Source organism: Bufo gargarizans, chromosome 2 (genome assembly GCF_014858855.1).
Source record: "Bufo gargarizans isolate SCDJY-AF-19 chromosome 2, ASM1485885v1, whole genome shotgun sequence".
Classification (NCBI taxonomy): domain Eukaryota; kingdom Metazoa; phylum Chordata; class Amphibia; order Anura; family Bufonidae; genus Bufo; species Bufo gargarizans.
The window spans coordinates 30,794,558-30,820,210 of NC_058081.1; the positions used below are offsets into that span (position 1 = coordinate 30,794,558).

Sequence of the window (25,653 nt, forward strand, 5' to 3'; positions counted from 1 at the left end):
CCGTGCTGAATACACGATCAGACAAAACGCTGGCCGCCGGGCAGGCCAGCACCTCCAAGGCATAAAAGGCTAGCTCTGGCCACGTGGACAATTTAGAGACCCAGAAGTTGAATGGGGCCGAACCATCAGTCAGTACGTGGAGGGGTGTGCACACGTACTGTTCCACCATGTTAGTGAAATGTTGCCTCATGCTAACACGTTGCGTATCAGGTGGTGGTGCAGTTAGCTGTGGCGTGTTGACAAAACTTTTCCACATCTCTGCCATGCTAACTCTGCCCTCAGAGGAGCTGGCCATGACACAGCTGCATTGGCGACCTCTTGCTCCTCCTCTGCCTTGCCCTTGGGCTTCCACTTTGTTCCCCTGTGACATTTGGGAATGCTCTCAGTAGCGCGTCTACCAACGTGCGCTTGTACTCGCGCATCTTCCTATCACGCTCCAGTGCAGGAAGTAAGGTGGGCACATTGTCTTTGTAGCGTGGATCTAGCAGGGTGGATCTAACCCAGTAGTCTGCACACGTTAAAATGTGGGCAACTCTGCTGTCGTTGCGCAGGCACTGCAGCATGTAGTCGCTCATGTGTGCCAGGCTGCCCAGAGGTAAGGACAAGCTGTCCTCTGTGGGAGGCGTATCGTTATCGTCCTGCTTTTCCCCCCAGCCACGCACCAGTGATGGGCCCGAGCTGCGTTGGGTGCCACCCCGCTGTGACCATGCTTCATCCTCATCCTCCTCCACATCCTCCTCATCCTCGTCCTCCTCGTCCTCCAGTAGTGGGCCCTGGCTGGCCACATTTGTACCTGGCCTCTGCTGTTGCAAAAAACCTCCCTCTGAGTCACTTCGAAGAGACTGGCCTGAAAGTGCTAAAAATGACCCCTCTTCCTCCTGGGCCACCTCCTCTTCCATCATCGCCCTAAGTGTTTTCTCAAGGAGACATAGAAGTGGTATTGTAACGCTGATAACGGCGTCATCGCCACTGGCCATGTTGGTGGAGTACTCGAAACAGCGCAACAGGGCACACAGGTCTCGCATGGAGGCCCAGTCATTGGTGCTGCTCGCACAGTCTGTCCAGCATGTGCAAGGTGGAGTTCCACCTGGTGGGCACGTCGCATATGAGGCGGTGAGCGGGAAGGCCGAAGTTACGCTGTAGCGCAGACAGGCGGGCAGCGGCAGGATGTGAACGCCGGAAGCGCAAACAGACGGCCCGTACTTTATGCATCAGCTCTGACATGTCGGGGTAGTTGTGAATGAACTTCTCCACTACCAAATTCAGCACATGCGCCAAGCAAGGGATGTGCGTCAAACCGGCTAGTCCCAGAGCTGCAACGAGATTTCGCCCATTATCGCACACTACCAGGTCGGGCTTGAGGCTCACCGGCAGCAACCACTCGTCGGTCTGTTGTTCTATACCCCGCCACAACTCCTGTGCGGTGTTGGGCCTGTCCCCCAAACATATGAGTTTCAGAATGGCCTGCTGACGTTTACCCCGGGCTGTGCTGAAGTTGGTGGTGAAGGTGTGTGGCTGACTGGATGAGCAGGTGGAAGAAGAGGAGGAGGAAGCTGAGTAGGAGGAGGTGGCAACAGGAGGCAAAGAATGTTGCCCTGCGATCCTTGGCGGCGGAAGGACGTGCGCCAAACAGCTCTCCGCCTGGGGCCCAGCTGCCACTACATTTACCCAGTGTGCAGTTAGGGAGATATAGCGTCCCTGGCCGTGCTTACTGGTCCACGTATATGTGGTTAGGTGGACCTTGCCACAGATGGCGTTGCGCAGTGCACACTTGATTTTATCGGATACTTGGTTGTGCAGGGAAGGCACGGCTCTCTTGGAGAAGTAGTGGCGGCTGGGAACAACATACTGTGGGACAGCAAGCGACATGAGCTGTTTGAAGCTGTCTGTGTCCACCAGCCTAAATGACAGCATTTCATAGGCCAGTAGTTTAGAAATGCTGGCATTCAGGGCCAGGGATCGAGGGTGGCTAGGTGGGAATTTACGCTTTCTCTCAAATGTTTGTGAGATGGAGAGCTGAACGCTGCCGTGTGACATGGTTGAGATGCTTGGTGACGGAGGTGGTGGTGTTGGTGGTACATCCCCTGTTTGCTGGGTGGCAGGTGCCAACGTTCCTCCAGAGGCGGAGGAAGAGGCCGAGGCGGCAGCAGCAGAAGAGGCCGAGGCGGCAGCAGCAGAAGAGGCCGAGGCGGCATCAGCAGAAGAGGTAGAAGGGGGAGCCTGAGTGACTTTCTTGTTTTTAAGGTGTTTACTCCACTGCAGTTCATGCTTTGCATGCAGGTGCCTGGTCATGCAGGTTGTGCTAAGGTTCAGAACGTTAATGCTTCGCTTCAGGCTCTGATGGCACAGCGTGCAAACCACTCGGGTCTTGTCGTCAGCACATTGTTTGAAGAAGTGCCATGCCAGGGAACTCCTTGAAGCTGCCTTTGGGGTGCTCGGTCCCAGATGGCGGCGGTCAGTAGCAGGCGGAGTCTCTTGGCGGCGGGTGTTCTGCTTTTGCCCACTGCTCCCTCTTTTGCTACGCTGTTGGCTCGGTCTCACCACTGCCTCTTCCTCCGAACTGTGAAAGTCAGTGGCACGACCTTCATTCCATGTGGGGTCTAGGACCTCATCGTCCCCTGCATCGTCTTCCACCCAGTCTTGATCCCTGACCTCCTGTTCAGTCTGCACACTGCAGAAAGACGCAGCAGTTGGCACCTGTGTTTCGTCATCATCAGAGACATGCTGAGGTGGTATTCCCATGTCCTCATCATCAGGAAACATAAGTGGTTGTGCGTCAGTGCATTCTATGTCTTCCACCGCTGGGGAAGGGCTAGGTGGATGCCCTTGGGAAACCCTGCCATCGGAGTCTTCAAACAGCATAAGAGACTGCTGCATAACTTGAGGCTCAGACAGTTTCCCTGGTATGCATGTGACAGACTGATGGGCTTGGTTTTCAGGCGCCATCTGTGCGCTTTCTGCAGAAGACTGGGTGGGAGATAATGTGAACGTGCTGGATCCACTGTCGGCCACCCAATTAACTAATGCCTGTACCTGCTCAGGCCTTACCATCCTTAGAACGGCATTGGGCCCCACCAAATATCGCTGTAAATTATGGCGGCTACTGGGACCTGAGGTAGTTGGTACACTAGGACGTGTGGCTGTGGCAGAACGGCCACGTCCTCTCCCAGCACCAGAGGGTCCACTAACACTACCACGACCATGTCCGCGTCCTTTACTAGATGTTTTCCTCATTGTTATCGTTCACATAATTTTTGGCCCAATGTATTGAATTCAAATTCAGGCCTTTTTTTAAAGACACCTAACACTATCTGGCTATCTATTTAGGTACCGTATTACACTAATACAGGCACAGCAGTAACCACAGATTTAGCTGACTATAAATTTGAGGCCTATTATTTAGGCGCTGGGTGACAGGTATACGTTTACAGACAGAATTAGACTGAGATATGCACAGTAGTGTGTGTGTGTGAAGTTATTGAGAATTACCCTATCTGCACCTTGAATCTAATATACCCTTTTAGGGATAAATTTAAAGTAGGTCTGATACAGCAGAAACCACTAATTTAGAGAATTGCTAAATTGGGAATTGTATTTCAACCCAGAACAAAAACTGTGCTTTGACGGACACTATATAACTTGACCAGCCACAGCAGTAACGACAGATTTAGCTGGATATAAATTTGAGGCCTAGTATTTCGGCGCTGGGTGACATATATAGGTTTACTGACAGAATTAGACTTGGAAATGCACAGTAGCGTGTGTGTGAAGTTATTCAGAATGACCCTATGTGCAACTTGAATCTTATATACCCTTTTAGGGATAGATTTAAAGAAGCTCTGATACAGCAGAAACCACTAAATTAGGAAATTGCTAAATTGGGAATTGTATTTCAACCCAGAACAAAAACTGTGCTTTGACGGACACTAAATAACTTGACCAGCCACAGCAGTAACGACAGATTTAGCTGACTATAAATTTGAGGCCTAGTATTTAGGCGCTGGGTGACAGGTATAGGTTTACTGACAGACTTAGACTTGGAAATGCACAGTAGCGTGTGTGTGAAGTTATTTAGAATGACCCTATGTGCACCTTGAATCTAATATACCCTTTTAGGGATAAATTTTAAGTAGGCCTGATACAGCAGAAACCACTAATTTAGAGAATTGCTAAATTGGGAATTGTATTTCAACCCAGAACAAAAACTGTGCTTTGACGGACACTAAATAACTTGACCAGCCACAGCAGTAACGACAGATTTAGCTGGATATAAATTTGAGGCCTAGTATTTAGGCGCTGGGTGACAGGTATAGGTTTACTGACAGAATTAGACTTGGAAATGCACAGTAGCATGTGTGTGAATTTATTCAGAATGACCCTATGTGCACCTTGAATCTTATATACCCTTTTAGGGATAGATTTAAAATAGCTCTGATACAGCAGAAACCACTAAATTAGGAAATTGCTAAATTGGGAATTGTATTTCAACCCAGAACAAAAACTGTGCTTTGATGGACACTAAATAACTTGACCAGCCACAGCAGTAACGACAGATTTAGCTGGATATAAATTTGAGGCCTTGTATTTAGGCGCTGGGTGACAGGTATAGGTTTACTGACAGAATTAGACTTGGAAATGCACAGTAGCGTGTGTGTGAAGTTATTCAGAATGACCCTATGTGCACCTTGAATCTTATATACCCTTTCAGGGATATATTTAAAATAGCTCTGATACAGCAGAAACCACTAAATTAGGAAATTGCTAAATTGGGAATTGTGTTTCAACCCAGAACAAAAACTGTGCTTTGACGGACACTAAATAACTTGACCAGCCACAGCAGTAACGACAGATTTAGCTGGATATAAATTTGAGGCCTAGTATTTAGGCGCTGGGTGACAGGTATACGTTTACTGACAGAAGTAGACTGGGATATGGCCAAAAAATAACCACACTATTGATGGTTAAATGCACTTGGTGTGACAGCTTGACCAACCACACTATTGAGGGTTAAATGCACTTGGTGACAGGCTCAGCTTGCCCCTGATGTAGTATATGGCCAAAAAATAACCAGACTATTGATGGTTAAATGCACTTGGTGTGACAGCTTGACCCTGATGTAGGATTTAGCCAAAAAACAACCACACCATTGAGGGTTAAAAGCACTTGGTGACAGCTTGCCCCTGATGTAGTATATGGCTAAAAAATAACCAGACTATTGATGGTTAAATGCACTTGGTGTGACAGCTTGACCCTGATGTAGGATTTAGCCAAAAAACAACCACACCATTGAGGGTTAAATGCACTTGGTGACAGCTTGCCCCTGATGTAGTATATGGCCAAAAAATAACCAGACTATTGATGGTTAAATGCACTTGGTGTGACAGCTTGACCCTGATGTAGGATTTAGCCAAAAAACAACCACACCATTGAGGATTAAATGCACTTGGTGGCAGCTTGTGCTGGCACACCACAATACACAAAATGGCCGCCGATCACCCCAGAAAAAAGTGACTGAAAAACATTCTGGGCAGCCTAAAAACAGTGAGCAATTCAATAGCAGCAGTTCAATCATCCACAGCTGCAGATCGATCTCTGAATGAAGTCTTTTGGAGGAGTTGAAGGGACACTGACAGGCCCAATAACCATAATTAGCTGTACATATGTATGTACAGGTCTTCTAATGTGCATTTAAAACATATAAGTATCCCCCCTGTTCACATTATGAATACTGCAAACTCATGTTTTATAACCTGAACTAATCCCTGTTCTTTCTGCCCAAGGGGCGGGGTTTCAGCTTCTCTGAGCACAAGAGAAGCTGAAACCCCGCCCCTTGGTCAGAAAGAACAGGAATTAGTTCAGGTTATAAAACATGAGTTTGCAGTATTCATAATGTGAACAGGGGTGATACTTATATGTTTTAAATGCAAATTAGAAGACCTGTACATACATATGTACAGCTAATTATGGTTATTGGGCCTGTCAGTGTCCCTTTAATCACTGCCTAATCTCGCCCTAACGTCGCAGCTGCAACCTCTCCCTATGCTGATCAGAGCAGAGTGACGGGCGGCGCTATGTGACTCCAGCTTAAATAGAGGCTGGGTCACATGGTGCTCTGGCCAATCACAGCCATGCCAATAGTAGGCATGGCTGTGACGGCCTCTTGGGGCAAGTAGTATGACGCTTGTTGATTGGCTGCTTTGCAGCCTTTCAAAAAGCGCCAAGAAAGCGACGAACACCGAACCCGAACCCAGACTTTTACGAAAATGTCCGGGTTCGGGTCCGTGTCACGGACACCCCAAAATTCGGTATGAACCCGAACTATACAGTTCGGGTTCGCTTATCCCTACTCTTAACACACCCTGACTAAAGACATGTCATAGAAGTCAGAAGATGTTAAGGTGAACTTTCCCCTTCAAGCCTTCATCACCCACATAGCCAGATGAAGTGATGTAAGATTGAGCCCAACCCTAAATATGAAGGCTGGTACATGGGTGGAAATACAATCTAGCTTATTCACAGCATGTTCTTTATAAGGTACATGTAAAGTCGTAATAATTTAGGCTCCATGACTGGTGGTCACTTGTCTACATTGTTGTCCATTTTCTTTGTGGCTTATTCCCAACACCTGATCCGCACGTCGTGGCTTCTCTACCTATTGAAACTCCACCCATTGCATTTTAAGTTATACTTCTACTTAGTAGAACTCATTTTACTCTGTGTAATTTTGGTTTACTTTGTTCTTAATATTTTTTTTTTATCTACAGGCTCACTGCTTACGTAGTCAAAGTATTTTCCTTGTCTTCAAGTCTGATTGATATTCAGAAAAATGTGATATGTAATGCAGTGAAGTGGCTCATTCTAAATAAACGAAATCCAGATGGAGAATTCAGAGAGGATTTTCCTGTCTATCATCAAGAGATGGTGGTATGTACAAAACCTTCACAAAAACAAAAAGCATACTGGAATATTCCAACTAGAAGACATGGGAATATAATTCTCTTGGTTCTCAAATCTGATGACCCAATGACATGATTAATGAGCAAGGGTAAACACTTGGGACCAAGAAAACCACCGTGGAGTACACAACATACAGTAGCTATTATGACCATTATAAAATACTTCTCATTCTTACTTTACTGTGTGTTAGAAAATCTTGTCAGTCACCAACCTCTTCCTCAGCAATAAGGCCATATTCACAGTGTGGATTTGCCCTAGACATGTCTCAGATAATCTGCCTGCTTGTTTTTCTACATGGAAATTATCTATAGCTAGCAACTGGGTAAGATACCTATTCACATGCATTACCAGCAGTAACTCAGATGATACTTCAAAAATTTTGATGCAGAATATGCACCTAAATTCTGAAAGAAATCTTAAAAGTGTGAACATGGCTTAAAGAGGACCTTTCATCAGTTTAGCCGTAGTCTAATTATGGTCTTACCTTGCCACTGATGCCATGGCACTTTTTTTTTCCAAAGACCCCCTCCGTTCTTCCATTCTTGGCCCCATTGATTTCAGCGCCTTATATTATAATGAGCTGACTCGGTTATACTAGGCGGAGACTCACAGTTTCACTGGGGGTGGTTCTCCTCTCCCTGGATGTGAGCGCATCCAATCAGAGCGCACTGCTCTTAGCACTAAGAGCTCCATGGCTAAGAGTGGTGCGTTCTGATTGGATGTGCTTCTCCCTGGCTAAGAGCGGTGCGCTCTGATTGGATGCGCTTACAGCCAGGGAGAGGAGAACCGCCCCCAGCAAAACTGCAATCTCCGCCTAGTATAACCAAGTAGGCTCATTATAATATAAGGCGCCTAAATAGGGTCAAGAGCGGAAGAACAGGGGTTCTTTGAAAAAAAAAAAGTGCCATGGCATCAGTGGGGGCCACCCTATAAGGTAAGACCATAATTAGACTATGGCTAAACTGATGAAAGGTCCTCTTTAATCTAATAAAGTGGACAGGAAGGGGTGACATGCAGCTGCAGACCTGTCTCTTAGGCGGAGCTAGATCAGCAGTGCAGACATCAGGTACATTTTAAAAGTTAAGGGGTGGGTAGGATAAATTACACAGACTAGGCACATAATTTCATGCTGCAAATAGTTTACTCTAAGGCCTCCTGCACACACAACCATTTTTTTCCCCATTTACTGTCCGTTTTTTGCGTTCCTTATACAGTCCGTATACGGAACCATTCATTTCAATGGTTCCGCAAAAAATGGAATGTACTCCGTATGCATTCCATTTTCGTATTTCCGTTTTTCCGTTCCGTTTAAAGATAGAACATGTCCTATTATTGCCCGCAAATCACGTTCCGTGGCTCCATTCAAGTCAATGGGTCAGCAAAAAATGGAACACATACGGAAATGCATCCGTATGCCTTCCGTTTCCGTTCCGTTTTTTGCTGAACCATCTATTGAAAATGCTATGCCTAGCCCAATTTTATCTATGTAATTACTGTATATGGCATATGGAAAAACGGAACAGAAAAACGGAACTGAAACGGAAACACAACGGAAACAAAAAATGGAACAACGGATTCGTGAAAAACAGGCCGCAAAACACTGAAAAAGCCATACGGTCGTGTGCAATAGGCCTAAATCTACTGCTGAGATTGGGAATGTTTTTTGTAGTAGCATTATGTAAGTGTATTCTTTTCATTACATAGGGTGGTATAAAAACAGGTGCTGTTGAGTTGGATTCTAGTCTTACAGCCTTCGTCCTCATCGCCATGTTGACTAGTGAAGAAACCTGTAAAGACCAAGTTGTAAGTTCCTCCTCTCCATTAAACACATTGCCCTCAAAAGGTCAACTTCTCTACACTTTACTATGGTCCTACTTTTTGTGAAGTACAGTTGAGATGATATAACATCAATGACATGGTCAACTGTAGCATGGTCTTTTAAAAGATAATACCGTGTTGGTGGTGGCAATTATTTTGAATGTTGTTTCTAAAGCCAGTTTTAATAAGAAGCCTCACTGGCGTACCATCTCCAGGCACCACAAGATGAAATTTGCAAGTAGCTGGTGTACATTTCGGGTACAATGTGAGCCAGATATCCGAAGCACATATTGGTAAATGTGTTAGGCCATGGAGATTCTGCCTCTGGCCCACAGCTTGTCCCACCCATGGTCTACCCAATTTTTTCAAAAGTGGTGAGGGAATAGGAAATCAGGGAAAAGTTGGATATTTTGGTGACAATGGGAGTCATTTATTAACAGCAGTGTTTAAGACTCCGGTCTTAATAAGCCCTTTAGCTGACGGTGGATCTGCCGAAAGTTATGTAGAGGCCTGGCTTCTAACATAACTTTGGTGTATTCACCGCCAGTCTAAATGTAAACCAGCTTCCTTGCTGGCTTAAATTTAGACCATTTTCTACACCTATGCCTTTTTTTTAAGCTCCCCAAAGCCCCTAAATGTGATAGAAAGTCCTATACTCACTACTTAAAGGGGTTTTGCCATCACATACAATGGGGGCATATCGCTAGGGTATGCCCCCATTGTTTAATAGGTGCGGGTCCCACCTCTGGGACCTGCACCTACAACGAGAACGGAGCGAGGAAATTAATGGAGGGCACATTGTGCATGTGCAGCCGCCCTCCATTCATTTTAATGGGACCGCCGAAAATAGTCGAGCGCTGGCTCAGCTATTTCCGTCTGCCCCATAGAAATGAATCGGAGCAGGGGCCGCGCGTGCATGGCGCGCTCTCATTCGCTTGTATGAAAGCAGCGGGGAGAAGCGCTAGGTGGTGGACGGACCCTGGGAAATCCGGGGTCCTCCAGCCACAGCTCTCCCCGCTCCACCTCTGGGACCCGCACCTATCAGACAATGGGTGCATATCCTAGCAATATGCCCCTATTGTATGTGATGGGAATACCCCCTTTAAGTAATCAGCCACCTGTCTGGGCCTAACCGATGGGAATTTTTTACTTGACTGCAGCAATATATGCTGCATGTCACCACTCGGCTGTATATGGTACAAGACTGCTGGGGCCAGTGACTAGCTAGAGCAGTTATGCGGAGTATGCAACTTCTTTACGGGGGGATCAAGTGACTAGTATTTGATTTTCTTCTATTTTATCACAGGTACGTGAGCTTTATAAAAAAGTCAGACAACCCACTAACTATAGGTGTAGTATGCCTAAATATGTCTTCTAACACTCACTCGTTTTAATAACTTTTCAAGCAATTATAGCATTTACTATATTTTCTTATGCAATACCATACCTACCCTCATGGTGTGCTGTGAAATGAAAACACACCTATGAGCAACACGGATCTCAAATAGTGAAACATATAAAAAATTATTTTACCTGATTGTAGTATACAATCACCATAGCTTATACTTATTTTTGTAACCATTTTTAATCATGGTTATTTTACAGAATGTTGCTACAAGCATTGAAAAGGCTGCACAATATTTAAACGATCGTTATCACTCCCTGAAGAAACCCTACTCCATCGCCATCACTTCCTATGCACTGGCTAAAGCTGGCAAACTTGAGGACTCCAGGATACTAATGGCTGCATGTACAGGTAGAAGACCAGCAATTATCCATTTTCTTTCTCGTGTTAGATCAATGGTTTCTTTAAGAAGTTATTTATACTTCATTTCATTGGTGGTAGATGATGTGATGATAGTATTGTTGAGTTCATGGATTTTTTTGTGCCCAACCTTTTTTTATTTTTTTTCTACAGATAACAACCACTGGAATGAACCAAACTCCCGCTTCTTATCCCTTGAAGCTACCTCCTACGCACTTCTCACCCTATTGAAGTTGAAGGAGTTTGAGAAGGCTGGACCGCTGGTGAAATGGTTAACTGAACAGAGGTACTATGGAGAAATCTGGGGATCCACGCAAGTAAGTCATTCAACTGTACAGAACATATTTTAAATATGATTTTGTCTGTCATGGGATATGTTGAGAGATGTCAACCTCTCTCAGCCCCATGCTTTAGCTTCAATAACGGTTGTTCATTTCTTTCTACTAGTTAATGGGGAAGGCAGATATTTTTATAAATTGAACTTTGACCTTAGGTCCACTAGAGGAAACTATTTTGTGAATTTACTGTGAATCTACAGTATAAAAAATATGTGGACACAGTGATAATCTGTACTTATATAGCACCAACATATTCTGCAGTGCTTTATACCTGGGAAAAGAAACAAATAAAATGACAGATAATGTCCTGTCCATAACAGCTGACAATCTAAAGGAAAAAAATTCCCTGCCGATAAGAACTTACACTCTACAGGAGAGAGGTATATGCCCATAAGAGCTCACACTCTACAGGATAAAAATCTAATGTCCATCGGGTCCAAGGCATATTGGATGATTTAGGAGATCCTACACACTACAGGAGAGAGGTCCCTGATCATTAGAGTTTACACTCTACAGGAGAGAGTTCCCTGCTTATAATGGCTTGCAAGCTATAGGAGAGAGGTCCCTGCCCTTAAGAGCTTACACTCTTCAGGAGAGCAATTCCTGCCCATAAGAACTTGCAGTCCACAGGAGAAAAGTCCCCGCCCATTAAAGCTTACACTCTATAGGACAGAGGTCCTGCCCATAAGAGCTAACACTCTACAGGAGAAAAATCAAATGTCTATCAGGTCCAAGGCATATAGGATGATATGAGTAAAGGGAAGGGGTATTGCTAAAATATAGAATCTTGTTTTCCCCTTTTGAACCAGAGGAAGCTAAAAACCAGAATAAGGCATGATACTGTCTTGCCGAAAAGGGATGTTCCTCCCTATGCCAAGTGGTGATCATTTTGGCTCAACATGCAAAAGATAAATTCAATATATTTCCATAAGAATAGGTGCTAGTTTCTCTTCTTTGGACCTTTTCAACCTTTAAGGCATCTTTTCTAAGAACTGTTGCCTAGACCTAAACTGGTGTACAGTATATTTATTTCTGGGGACAAACCCGTTGTGTTGATATTGGGATTATAATTATAGCTACAGTAACCACTCACCCCTATACAAATATGAAGTGCAGAGTGATGCCAAAGTGCAGCTAGCTGTGAAGAGGAGGGAGTGGAAATATCTATGATCAAGTCAGGTTGCATTATGGCCATGGACAATGGTTATGTGACACACTTCACCTTGGAGCAGGCATATTTAAACCTCGGAGTGTTAAAAGCAATAATAATGGTTCTTGGCAGTGAGTTTTGCATATTTGGTGCAGCACAAGAGAAGTCCTAATGATAGGAATGGTATGTTGTAGAATACCAAATTAGTTGGTAGCCAAAAGTGGAACATTGTGGAGATTCTCACAGGTATCATCTTTTTCTTGCTTTGGAAACCTTTGTTATCATTGTGCAAAAATGTATTTTTAGATTATTTTTAATGCTTTTCCAGTATCTTCTCATGGTCTATGAACACAAGCATGTTTCTGATAAATGTAGTATTGTTCTATGTGCTTTGGTTATGGTGGTGCACTGTTCATATCATTATTCTCTTGGATTATAGTCCACTATGATGCAGTTTGAAGCCCTTGCTCAGTACCAGATAGATGTACCAGGTTTCAAAGACTTGGACATGGACGTCTCCTTCCAACTCCCTGGGAGATCCGACCGTATAACTCATCGTCTCAATCTTGGAAACGCCCTGCTGGCCCGATCAGAACAGGTAAGAACCTGGAGATGTGATGGGCTCAGTAGTAAAAGAAAAGTCACTGGTTTTGAATGGAAATACAATTTCTTGGGACTGTCATTACTTAATCTATTTCATTGCAGACAAAAGAAGTTGGAGACTTTATAGTCACTGCTAAAGGGAAGGGTCAAGGCACTTTGACGGTAAGGGAAGAGGTTGGCGTTTTCAGACAATCCTGTAATAAATACTTTATAGAGATAATGAAGAACTACTCTGTACAGCATTGCTGGGGAACATCCTAAATCTTTCTTTTAGACTAATGCATACTCCATCCTATCCGAAGGAAGAAAGAGGTGGATTCCAGGGCGCTGTACTTAGTCCAGTTTATTCAAAATGTTAAAACAATAAAAAAAAATTCAATGTGTTTCACTGGACAAATGAGAGCAATGGGAATTCCGCCTCTTTGTTCCTTCTGATCAGTGTAATGGGTTCTGAGTGAATCATCAGGTGGGAAAGGAGATGCAGTCCTATATGTGCACTAAACAAGCACAATGCTGAGTTGTGCCAGCTTAAGTTTTGCACAAACCTATATGATCAGGATGGTTTACACTATGGAGCACCACGTATTTAATATTTTCTAACAGACTCTAGGCACGGTAGACAACCATAGAGTTATATAGTTTTCATACGTCTTATGATAATCATTAACAAATGTAATTCTATTTATCTGCCAGGTATTTTCCATTTTCCATGCCTTTGAGACAGAGAAAGAGAGAAAATGCAACAACTTTGATGTATCGGTGACAATTCAGGAGGAACCTGAATGTAAGATATTTGCATCTTGTGATTCATTTGTGATTTTATATTTCTAAGCCATGATGTGGGGATATGCCTGTCAATGCCCAATGTAAGGACCATGCACGAGACCACAGGGAGACAGTACAGATCAGTATTACAGAGCTGTAACCAGTAACCATGTGTCTTGGCTGTGTCTGGGTCTCTGTGTTGTTTGCCGTGACACAATTGCCATGCATGCTGGTTGCCTGGGGCAACATGTAGTTTCTGCAGCAGGTGTGTATACTTCTCCTTTAAGGTTTGTTTTCCTTCCCTGGCTGGGTGTGCTCACTAGGTGCTTATATTGCCTGTGGCTAGTAGCCTGGAGTTTAGTTGTTCTCCAGCCTCTGTTGGTGCTGAAGCTATGCTCCTGTTCTATGTATTCTATCTGCCCAGTTTTTGAGGGCCACCTATGTGAGACATACTATCATGCTGGGGTGTGGGGAAACTCCCCACCAAACACCGAAGGCAAATGGGAACAGAAACTAGGCCTGAACACCGGGGAAAGGGAGCAGGGCACCACCTAATACCACCCTCATCTTTGCCCTGACTCCTATCCATGTGAGCGGACCTAGATGGTAGGACAGCTCATACACCGGAACCTCGGACCCTGAATTGCCCTGATTATCCCTGGAAATAATGTCAGGAACTAGAGACGACCTCTTCATCCAAGATATGGATGAACAGGAGTCTCCCACAGGCCTAGATGCAAGGAAGGGGGAAGACAAAACAAATGTCATGTTCCAGAGTGTGTTCACCTAACCCCTAGAACATTCCACAATTAAAGGAATTCCCCATAACATTCACATATAAAGAGAAGAATGGATCGGCAGGTAAGAACTCAGCTGCAAATAATATCCACTGGATCAAGGGTCGCGGGATCCTAGGCACTTAACTGCCGCAACAACAGGAAGGAAATACAGCACAACAATAACTGCCCAGACCCCCATGTGGACAGGATGCATGGCCGCCACAGGCAGAGCTGATCACTGACTCGTTGTTACCCAGGATTCCTCTCCCTGAAGGCACAGACAGACAGGGTAGTGTCTAGCATCCATCCAGGACCTTACAGACCAAAACAGACCCGACATACAACACAAACCCTGAACATAAACCACACCATACATAGAAACTGGTAAGATAGGAAGACATGGTAACAACAGGATGACATTGCTGTCTCACTAGGTGGCCCTCAATAACTGGGCAGATGGAATACCTAGGACTAAAGCATAGCTCCAGACCAGCACCAACAGAGGCTGGAGGACAACTAAACTCCAGGCTACCAGCCATAGGCAATATAAGCACCTAGTGACCACACCCAGCCAGGTAGGTAACCACACAAGCTCCAGACAGGGAAGGGAAACAAACCTTAAATGAGAAGTGTACACACATGCTGCACAAACTACACGTTGCCACAGGCAACCAGCATGCACGGCAAACGTGTCAAGGCAAACAACACAGAGACTGAGACACATCCATGACACTATGCCTCTGTATGTTTCCAGTCAAGTAGAGTGAAACCTCTTTGGGATGACCACCCAAAATGGCATTAACTATGGTCTTCTAGAGGGGTGGTCTTGTCAAATAAGATATCCAATAAGCATACTGAAAAATAGTGTAAGTGAAAACCTTACAAAGTAAATCTGGTTTAGGTGATAGCGACATCTTCTCAAGTGGTGGTTTTCAGCATTAGAACCATTGACTAGAGTAAAATGATCAAAAACATTATTTCCCTATTAAATAAAATGTGTGACACAACGACTAGCCCCAAGTTTTGCCTTGATGAAATAGTAGAGCCCATATTTGTCATGTATATGACTTCCAGAGAGTAAAAATAGGTTGATGACCATTACGCTCTACTGTACCGATGCAATATAGTGCTTGAGCTCATTAAATACATTAAAACACTGAAAATATACAGTGAATACAGAGACTTCTAGGAAAGTCTTCTTCTTGGAGCCAGTATTCTTCCCCTCCTTGTAAACACTATAGATGCCTTTAAACTGGTCAAAACAGGGAGGAAAGAAATCCTCTGTGCTTCACTAATGGCAAATTCCAATTCCAACACCAGCACTTCCATACAAAGCACCCATTGTGTGTGTAAAAATAAAGACACCAAATATCTCACACACGTAATGGTCATAAAAGCAGAAAATAAAAAAATACCATTCTGGCTTCAACATAGGTCAGAGTCAGGCTAGTTTTCTTTAAAGGAGCTGTCTAGCTCTTTCCTCTGATTACTATACTGCTCCTCCTTTCACTTCAATGGGAGGAGCACTGCAGTAACCAGCTCCATCCACTATATAGTAAATGCAACTGTGTAGTTCCTGCACAAACTTCCAGCACTGGAGCTACTTGGCGGAGGGTGCGGGGCGTTGGACCCACACTGATTAGATAGTGATGGGCTATCCTGTGGATAGGCCATCACTTGTAAAACACTGCATAACCCTTTTAAGCTGGTCATACATGTGAGATGCTTTCTTTCTGAATAACTTTGATATTTAAGATTGGTCTGTGAAGGTTGACTTGCTCTAGGACCAGGGTTGAGCTTCTATATAAGGCTACTTTCATGCCTGCTGTGTAAATTTAGGCATGCTGTTCCAGCAGAGAACAACCTGCCGAAATTCTCTGCATCCGACACTGCTGGATGAAACTGAAATGCCTGCCAGCCCCATTAAGTATAAATGCTGAGAATTGACCGGACACAAACCGCTGCATGCTGTGTTGTCTGCGGCCAGATCATAGTGCCTGTTGATCTGAAAGTAGCCTAAGAGGTGCACCTGAACCCACTCTCTACTGCCCTACACTGGAAACTGAATAAGAGCACCATACATGGTGTGTGTTTAGTATTTTAGCTCAGCCCACTTCACTTGACAAACCCATGGATAACTAAGGCACTGTTTCTGGATAAAACACAGACCATGGACAACCCCTTCAATTTGAGACAGAAGTTTCTTTCAGGTCTCCATTAGTCTGTACCTCCTGTTCCCTCTTGATACACGGAAATGACTGCTCAAACAATCACTGGTCACAGTGAACCTGTGATTGGCTGAGCAGTCATTTTCTGTGTATTAGATGGGACCAGGAACAATGGAATATCAGAAGAATCAGGGATTGGGTAGAGTGGGGAATCGGAGGGAGAATTTGACAACTCCTTTAAGTGAAATCATATATGAAATTTAACATATCCTTGAAATCTTCCACACAGTTAAGAGACCTAAAGAGGCCCTTTCAACTGTTTCCATTACTATTTGTACGAGGTAAGTTCCATAAGTAGCTAATAATGTTGATGTGAACTTTAGTAGAATAATATTGGATGGAAGTAGGAGAGTTGCTAGATAACATTACCATTAAAACAATCCCATTTTGCCTTTTTGTAAAAATTTCCCGCAGATTGTACATGTCGTCATTTAGTTGGGATTGACTGGTTTAGTCCACATTTAAAGCTTTTATCTATTAGCCAGAGGAAAGAGTGTCTCGCTCTTGAGTACCTGGTGTGTCTATGCATTACACGACCAGTCCATTGATTTTGATGAGATCGTTGCAAGTCTTCATTTCGTCTATGATTGGGAGACCCTTATAATAAAAGGGGATTTCCAAAGAAATATTATTTCGGTGTTTACTTCACTATCATCCAAGAAGAATACAAATTTTTAAAATAACGAGTGATCTTTGGAGAAATACATTTGCATTATGGAAAATATCTTTACCTGGAGGCAAAAAAATGTTTGTTTGCTTGTTGGACTGGAGTTTTATCACTATGGAGTGTCAAGAGGATACAGTAATATAATGTATGTACAGTTCTCAGATAGTAGACTACATTTAGAATCTGTTCCTTTTTGCAGATTCCTTAAGAACCAAGATGCCACCATGTCCATCATTGATATGTCTATGATGACTGGTTATGTTCCAGATATAAATGACCTTAATAAGGTGAGTTCCGATCAGGTTTAAGAGTTGAACATCTGCTTTAGGGCTCATGCACACAGACATATTTTTTTCAGTGTCAATTCCATTTTTTTTTTTTTTGTGGCCGTATGCGGAACATTTCCCTTCAATGGGTCTGCAAAAAAACGGAAATGACTGTGCATTCTGTTTCCGCATGTCCACATGGCCATTCCACAAAAAAGATAGAACATGTCCTATTCTTGTCCATTTTGCAGACAAGGATAGGCATTGTTGCAATGGATCCGCAAAAAGAAAACAAACGGATGCAATATGGATGCCACACGGACATCCGTATTTTTGTGGATCTGTGTTTTAAAGACCATAAAATACATAAAGTTGTGTGCATGAGCCCTAATGACATTTAAACAATGGTCTAATCAGATGTCCAGAGTAGACCAGATGATGAGGGGACTAAGGGTCTCATTATCAAAAGCAAATTATTGAGAAGCTTTAAGGACTTTGTCATACAAATATGTATTCCCTTACAATAATGTACAAGAAACCAGGCAAAAAAATTGCAAATACAGCTAATTAGAAATTATAAAGAAGCCATAACCATCTAGTACAAGATTTTCCTTCTTATCATCGTTAAACTTGTATTCAAGAAAACATTAAAGGGAGTCTGTCACCTACTTGAGATGCTTTACACTGATCATATAGCTCTGTGGGACACGTTACTTTTGTTTAGTTTGTGAGAGTCTCCAAAGCACCAAAAAGTTTGCTGCAAATGAACTGCAGTAATTGCCCGCTGTCCATATCACATATTTTTTGCAGGGTTCTGTACATATAGTAGATTTGGTTTAATGCTAATGAAAACTGATCAGCTTAATTTTTTTCACTTGGAACCCATTTGATTTGAAGGTTACATATGTTTAAGAATCTAAATGTCTGTTACTTTTTTATATTTTATGTGATGTTTCCAAGATTTTAAAAAAGTGAACACTTCCTTTATTTACAGCTTAAAAAAGTAGTGGACAGATCCATCTCCAACTTTGAGATCAAAGAAGGCGTATTTGATAAAGGCACATTGATTATGTACCTTGACCGGGTAAGAAATTGCTTGTTTTTGCATGGATGGGCCAGGGTGGGAACCTCTCTGAAAGAGTAAATCTTTGTCTTGGCTCATAGAGGGGGGCAGACTCCACATCTATGACTTCCAAATGTCACAATAAGGAATATGGACATGAGTTGTGTTTATGAGTCAACCACTTGTCGCCAATACCTTTCATTTAAAGGGATTCTTTAAATATGAGATGATCACAGAATCTTCTGCCACTGGATTCCTGGAAATCAGATACAATCTCTTAGAGAATCTGGAAGTTAGGGTTCAGAATCCCCTTATAGGGTATATGGAATTGGGCTTTCCAAACCAACCCTCTTCTATTTTGAACACTTTAAGCCATAGATATCTAAAGTTGGACATTCTCAGGGCCATATCAGGGGGTCAGGGGCACACAAGTCCATCAGACATTCAATATCATGTGGATATGTCATAAATGTCCAAGTTTGGAATACCCCATTAATGGTTAATTGGGGTGTCTCAACTTGGTAATGTGTCTGTATTAACATTCAACAGCATTTTAGGAGGGTAGAAAATGTGTCGCATCAACCATAAATTCCTTTAGAAGGCACCTTTGTCTTCTCTCACTTTATAAAGTAGTTTTATTTTGAACTGTGTTTTATTTTTAGATTCCCCACAACGAAGATGAATGTCTAAAATTCCACCTTCATCAATACTTCGAAGTAGGACTTATACAGCCTGGATCTGTCACAGTGTACGACTATTACTCTCCAGGTAAAATCCTAGTCACAACAGCCTCTTTAAAGGGGTTCTCCGAGAATTAAGAAAATTTAAATACTTAAATATAACTTCATTATAAATATATTCTCAAATATCTTAAAATAGCTCGTTTGTCTGGGGAGCAATCATTAGGAAAAACAAAATGGCTGCTGTCCTATTAGTACACAAAACCAGTCCTAATCACACAGGAGGACAAGTTACTTCACACTGAGCTAAATAGCTGCCTCATTGTCAGGGATTATGATTCTCAATACATATGATAAGATCTTTAGCTGATTATCTGTTGGAATTGAGTTCATGCGCAGATGTACCCAATGAGCAGCACTTGTATGCAGTGTCCATTACCACAGTCTGTCCTGTCCATCCTTTCTTTACTTTATGTCTCTTCATGAGCTCCATTCCTACAGAGATTCAGCTAAATAACATATTAAACTGTATTCAGGAAAATAATCCCTGACAAGTAGAGCAGAGCGGAGGGTGAGGCAGCTCTTTACCTCAGCATTATGAAGTAACTTGTCCTCCTATCTGATTAGGGCAGGTTTTATGTGTACTAATTAGTGGTGAGCTGCAGGGGTCATATTAGAATTTGCAATATTTTGCAAATATTTTGTAGAATATTCGCGAATTCGAATATTCGTTATATTCTACTTTTTTTTTACTCGAAAGATCGACAAGGTAATGATCGCGTAATATGCGTAATATTACTTTCGTAATGCAAATTTTTATTAACGAGAAAAAACATGATTCCTTCCTGCTTCTTGCTTGTGGGCCAATGAGTCATAGCACTACATCGAATATATTAGTTTTTTTGAATATTCGTAATATTCTAAAGCGAGAATATATAGCAATATAGCGAATATTCGAAAAAAACTAATATAGAGCAATTTAGCTAATATAGTGCTATAATCTTCTTTGTCTAATAGTTATAAATTTTTTCTCATCTGAAGTTCAGATTGGAAAAAAATGTCAACTATTGAAAAAAAAGATTATAGCACTATATTAGCTAAATTGCTCTATATTCGTTTTTTTTCTAATATTCACTATATTGCTATATATTTTTGGTTTAGAATATTACGAATATTCGAAAAAAACGAACATATTAGTTTTTGGGAATATTCGTAATATTCTAAACCAAGAATATATAACAATATAGTGAATATTCAAAACAAAACTAATATAGAGCAATTTAGCTAATATAGTGCTATAATCTTCTTTGTCTAATAGTTGTAATTTTTTATCATCTAAAGTTCAGATTGGAAAATAAAAGATTATAGCACTATATTAGCTAAATTGCTCTACATTAGTTTTTTTTCGAATACTCGCTGTAATTCTATATTTTCTTGTTTTAGAATATTACGAATAACAAGAATATATAGCAATGCAGCGAATATTCTAAAAAAAACGAATGTAGAGCAATTTAGCCAATATAGTGCTATAATCTTTTTTATTTTTAATAGTTGTACATTTTTTCCAATCTGATCTTCATATGAGAAAAAAACTATTTTTTTTTCAGAATATTCGCTATATTGCTATATATTCTTGTTTTAGAATATTACGAATATTTGAAAAAAAAAAATATATTAGTTTTTTAGAATATTCGTAGTATTCTAAAACATGAATATATAACAATATAGCGAATATTCGAAAAAGAAAACCTAATATAGAGCAATTTTGCTAATATAGTGCTATAATCTTTTATTTCACTAGTTGAAATGCTTTTCCAATCTGACCTTCAGATGAGAAAAAAATTACAACTATTAGACCAGGGATGCTCAACCTGCGGCCCTCCAGCTGTTGTAAAACTACAACTCCCACAGTGCCCTTCTGTAGGATGATAGCTGTAGGCTGTCAGGTAACGATGGGAGTTGTAGTTTTACAACAGCTGGAGGGCCGCAGGTTGAGCATGCCTGTATTAGACAAAGAAGTTTATAGCACTATATTAGCTAAATTGCTCTATATTCATTTTTTTTCTCGAATATTCGCTATATTGCTGAGGTCATTGATGGTCTGGCAGCAGTGACTTGTATGTAGACGGCACGCTTCCAGTCCAGCAGGGACCAGAAGTAAAAAATAAATAAAAAATAACCTCTTTATTTTAAGTAATAAAAGTGCAGATGTTTAGAACCTATATAACGATGGTCATTAGTCATATGAAACTAAAATCGAAGATGGCACCAGATTTACTCTGGTATTGGCAAAAATATTTGAATAACTCCCTCTCTGGGCCATTTCAGCCAACAATGGTATTATATGGTTGACCATTCATTTCAACTTGTTTTATAATAAATGTCTTATGTCATATCAGTCTAAAATCGAAGATGGTTCCAGATTTATCATGGTTACTAGCAAAAATATATTTAACAAGCATTTGGACATCATGGATCTTCTCCATCAGAAATCTCTCTTCTGTGTGTGGACCAACTATGGCATTACATGGTTGACCATACATTTGAATGGTCGTTGTGTAGTACTATATTTTCACTTTATTGAAATGTGTGATTGGTCTCAACCTCCTGGACCACAGCTCACCAGTAGTGAGAAAATGTTAACATTTCAATAATCAGTTGTACAAAAAACTTTTTTTTAATGATTTTTCTCTACCCCACAGAAAACCGTTGCACTAAATTCTACCATTTGGAGGAAGGAAGCAAACTTCTGGGCAAGATTTGTAAGGGAGATATATGTCGCTGTGCAGAAGGTAAGAGGACATAACTATAATCTAGTTTTAGCAATGGGGGAACTATCTAATCTTTGTTTAAAGACTAATTGGTTGATATGGTCTATACATCCCAAGTGTTTGTTAATTCCTTTTCTGTAGAATTTTGTTTAGAAATTTTTGAGTCTATTCATTGTCCCTTTCATTTTTCAGAGAATTGCTTTTTGCAGCAACAGCTTGATAATGTGAATGCGCTTGAGCGAGTAAATAAGGCTTGTGAACCTGGTGTGGATTATGGTAAGATCTTTACAATGTGATTTTCATGTTACATATTCATATTCAGACTTACTCCAAATTTATTAATGTATTGATATTATGTTTTAGGATTTTTTATATCTATTTTCTTAAAACTTGAAAAAATATATCAGTGATTCTAGGATTTTGGTCATTTGGACATCTTTAAGACGTAGTACACAGTAAAGACAGTTGTTTATTGTGCACCACATTGATGCCAAACTCTGTCTAGTCCGATCCTGCAGTTAGGGGCATAGCTATAATACGGGGTGCAGAGGCCCAGGAGCCTGAGGGGGTCCAAAGACCCTTGTGCCACATAATAAGACAACAGTATTGTAGAAATTGCATTCTGGTCAAGTGACATCTCTGATTTTTGGCTGGACGGAAGGGGACAAGAATTTGGCATGGGAGGGGGGGGGGGGGTTGTGCCATTTCAATTCTTTACCCCAGGCAGCAGAAAGGCTATGTTCTTCCCTCCTCCCTGGGCGCAAAGCACTGAGGAAAGGGGGGCCCAAACTGAACTCTTGCACCAGGGCCCATGAAACTTTAGCTATGCTCCTGCTTGCAGTCATATTTCCCTTCATCCAGGAGCTTAAAGACGGCTTTCTGAGACTAACATGTTGATGAACTATCTATAGGTACAGCAAATCTGCTTCCATTCACTGAAATAGGATTAACAGCTGCAGCATTCGCGAATGATCACTACACAGTGTACGGGGCTATGTTATTCTGGCTCTATACACTATTTACTTATGTAATCTTTGGCTTCCGCTAACAGCTGATCGGGGGACGTCCTGGGTGTTGGATCCCCACTGATCTCTTGGTCTTGAAAAACATCTTTAACTTAAAGTTCTTAAAACCCAAGACAAAAGCTTTAACAAGACCCCTGATCTACAATGTGCCAATTGTAATATTGAAGTCTTCTTATGTGTCAAGGTGGCATGTAGGCCCTCTCAGGCACCAAGGCCCAGGTGTGACTGCTGTCCTCATCCTATCACTACACTCTGGCTTCCATTTGTTTCTGTTTTACTAGCAAACATTCAGAAGTAAGGGACAGATGGAAAGAAGTATGACTGCATGATCAGACTACTCATGAAATATGTAGTCTGTAACCATAGCGACAAATAGGTCTACATGTCAGCGGTGTACACAAAATAGTAGAATCATTTCATTGAATACTATCACTGGAGGTTTTAGTGTAGATGCAATCCACTATATCTGTTCATAAAATCTTATAAAATTATTTACTTCCAGTTTTTAAGGCAACCCTGACGGAGATTCAGAAGGGTGATAACTATGACAACTATGTCATGACAATTATTACCGTCATTAAGGAAGGTAAGTTACATTTGTGCATTTCATTCATGCATTGCTATATTTTACTTACATCAAAAGACTATGTCATCAGATCTTATATGTGGACTCCTACTTTTTGTTTCCCCTAAAGGGCTGTAAAAAATATAGCTTAGTATATGTTGCTTGACTTTACCATGTGGGGGTTGAAATAAAGATCAAGCGATATTGAAGTGGGTTGCCCTTCGCAGACATTGACGGCATATCTGTAGGATTAGGCATCAATTTCAGATAGGTGCCGGTCCTCTGTCTCCTATCTCCAGGACAGGGCCCCTGAAATGAAGGAGAGTACACCATGCTCTACGTTCATTGCCATGGGAGTTTCAAAAATAGCCAAGCAAGCGCTGTCCTTTATATTCGTAACTCCCATAGGGGTAAATGGAGGGTTGCTACACTTTTATGGTGTACTCTCCTTCACTTTGGGGAACCGGTTGTGGAGATGGGTGCGAGTCCCAGAGGTGGAACCTGCACCTATCCGACAATGATGGCATATCCTAGCGATATGCCATCAATTTCTGAGATGGGAATACCACTTCAGATCTACAGACTGAGTTAATTTGTCTCATCACAATAAATTTGTATTTGCTAGAATCAGAAATTTGAATAGAATTTACAAATTTTAGAATCAATTGGCTCATCTCTAATAAGTATCAACAGTTTCTATCTCTCATACAAGCAGAAACTGCCGCTTATTTGTCAATGATTAGTGATAAGCGTTCGGGGCAATATTCGAATTCCCGATATTTTGTGAATATTTTGTAGAATATTTGTCGTATATTTGCGAATTCAAGAATTCACTATTATTTTCTTGATTGCGAAAATCGTCAATGTAATATTCGCGTAATGTGTGCGCAATACAGGCGTGAGTCACTTTTGCTACATTTCCCAAGCTTCTAGAAGTTTCCTGAGACTGGAGGAAATGGTTGGCACGGCAGAACATTAAAAATGGCTTTATATGCAGATAGAGTGCTCCAATATATTCGCCATTGCGCTAATCGACACTAATGATGCAAATATTTTGGCGCAATAAGTAAAACTTTACATTTTGGCAGGTCTAACTACATTTTACTGATTGGTGCACTATGTCTGTAGCATGTATGTATGGACAGCAGAACCTATTATCTATACTATATCAGGATCTAACCTATACTGACTATCTCCGACTAACTATCTGTATTATATATATGAGCTAACTAACTATCTAATGTAATTAAACAGTAAAGCACAGAGCACAGCAATGACACTGCTCTCTCTCTCTCAGAACTCCATAAAACTGTAGAAAATGGCTGCTGGGGAGGTTCTCGTATAGTAAGGGGGTAGGAACTTTCCTATTGGTAGCTAGGGATGTTGCTAAGCTCTGACAAAGACATTGCAGCCTTCTCATTGGCCCAAAAGCAACAAGCAGGGAGGGATCATGGGTTCAGATGAAAAAAAAAACTAGAATATAAAAAAAAATCTCGAAGTACCGATATTCGCGATTAATATTTGTGATTCGAATATTCACGCCTAACACTATTAATAATATTAACATACTTTTTCCGTTTTCAGGTACGGATGTAGGTGTTGCCAATGAGAAACGCAATTTTATCAGCCATGCTAAATGTAGTAACGTCTTGAACTTGGAGGAAGGCAAAGACTATGTGATCTGGGGAGTGAGCAAAGATCTGTGGAATACTGCGAATGGGTAAGTGACCTAGTGGGTCACACATAGTCACCTTTAAGGGGTTATCCCATGATTAATGTAAAAAATGAAAATCAGATATCATATAGCTCATGACAATGTCTTTCTCAGGGTACTTTCACACTTGCGTTGTTGGATTCAAGCAGGCAGTTCCGATCCGGCAATCTGTATACAAACGAATACCATTTGTAGACGTTCCGGATGCAGATCCATCTCACAAATGCATTGCAATACCGGATCCGTCTCTCCGGTTGTCACCTGGAAAAACGGATCCGGTATTTTTCTTTTTGACATTTTAAAAGGTCTGCACATGCGCAGACCACAAAACCGGATCCGTTTATCCAGGACTATTGGGGTCGAATTCAGCATTAATGCATTTCAATGGAAAATAATGCCAGATCCGGCATTCCGGCAAGTGTTCCGAAATTTTGGACGGAGAAAATACTGCAGCATGCTGCGGTATTTTCTCCGTCCAAAAACGATACAGTGATTGAAC

General features: G+C 41.7%; 1 protein-coding gene across 1 annotated transcript in view; it reads left to right on the forward strand.

The window, feature by feature from the left end:
- LOC122927155 (venom factor-like) overlaps window positions 1-25,653 on the forward strand; it is a 61,420-nt gene that overhangs the window by 34,194 nt on the left and 1,573 nt on the right. The window contains 15 exon segments of the mRNA XM_044278752.1: window positions 6,765-6,924; window positions 8,662-8,760; window positions 10,381-10,531; window positions 10,694-10,857; window positions 12,468-12,626; window positions 12,734-12,793; window positions 13,325-13,415; window positions 16,633-16,684; window positions 17,270-17,357; window positions 18,331-18,420; window positions 19,062-19,167; window positions 21,782-21,871; window positions 22,043-22,126; window positions 23,378-23,461; window positions 25,025-25,160. Of these exon segments, the coding sequence (XP_044134687.1) occupies window positions 6,765-6,924; window positions 8,662-8,760; window positions 10,381-10,531; window positions 10,694-10,857; window positions 12,468-12,626; window positions 12,734-12,793; window positions 13,325-13,415; window positions 16,633-16,684; window positions 17,270-17,357; window positions 18,331-18,420; window positions 19,062-19,167; window positions 21,782-21,871; window positions 22,043-22,126; window positions 23,378-23,461; window positions 25,025-25,160 (1,614 nt within the window).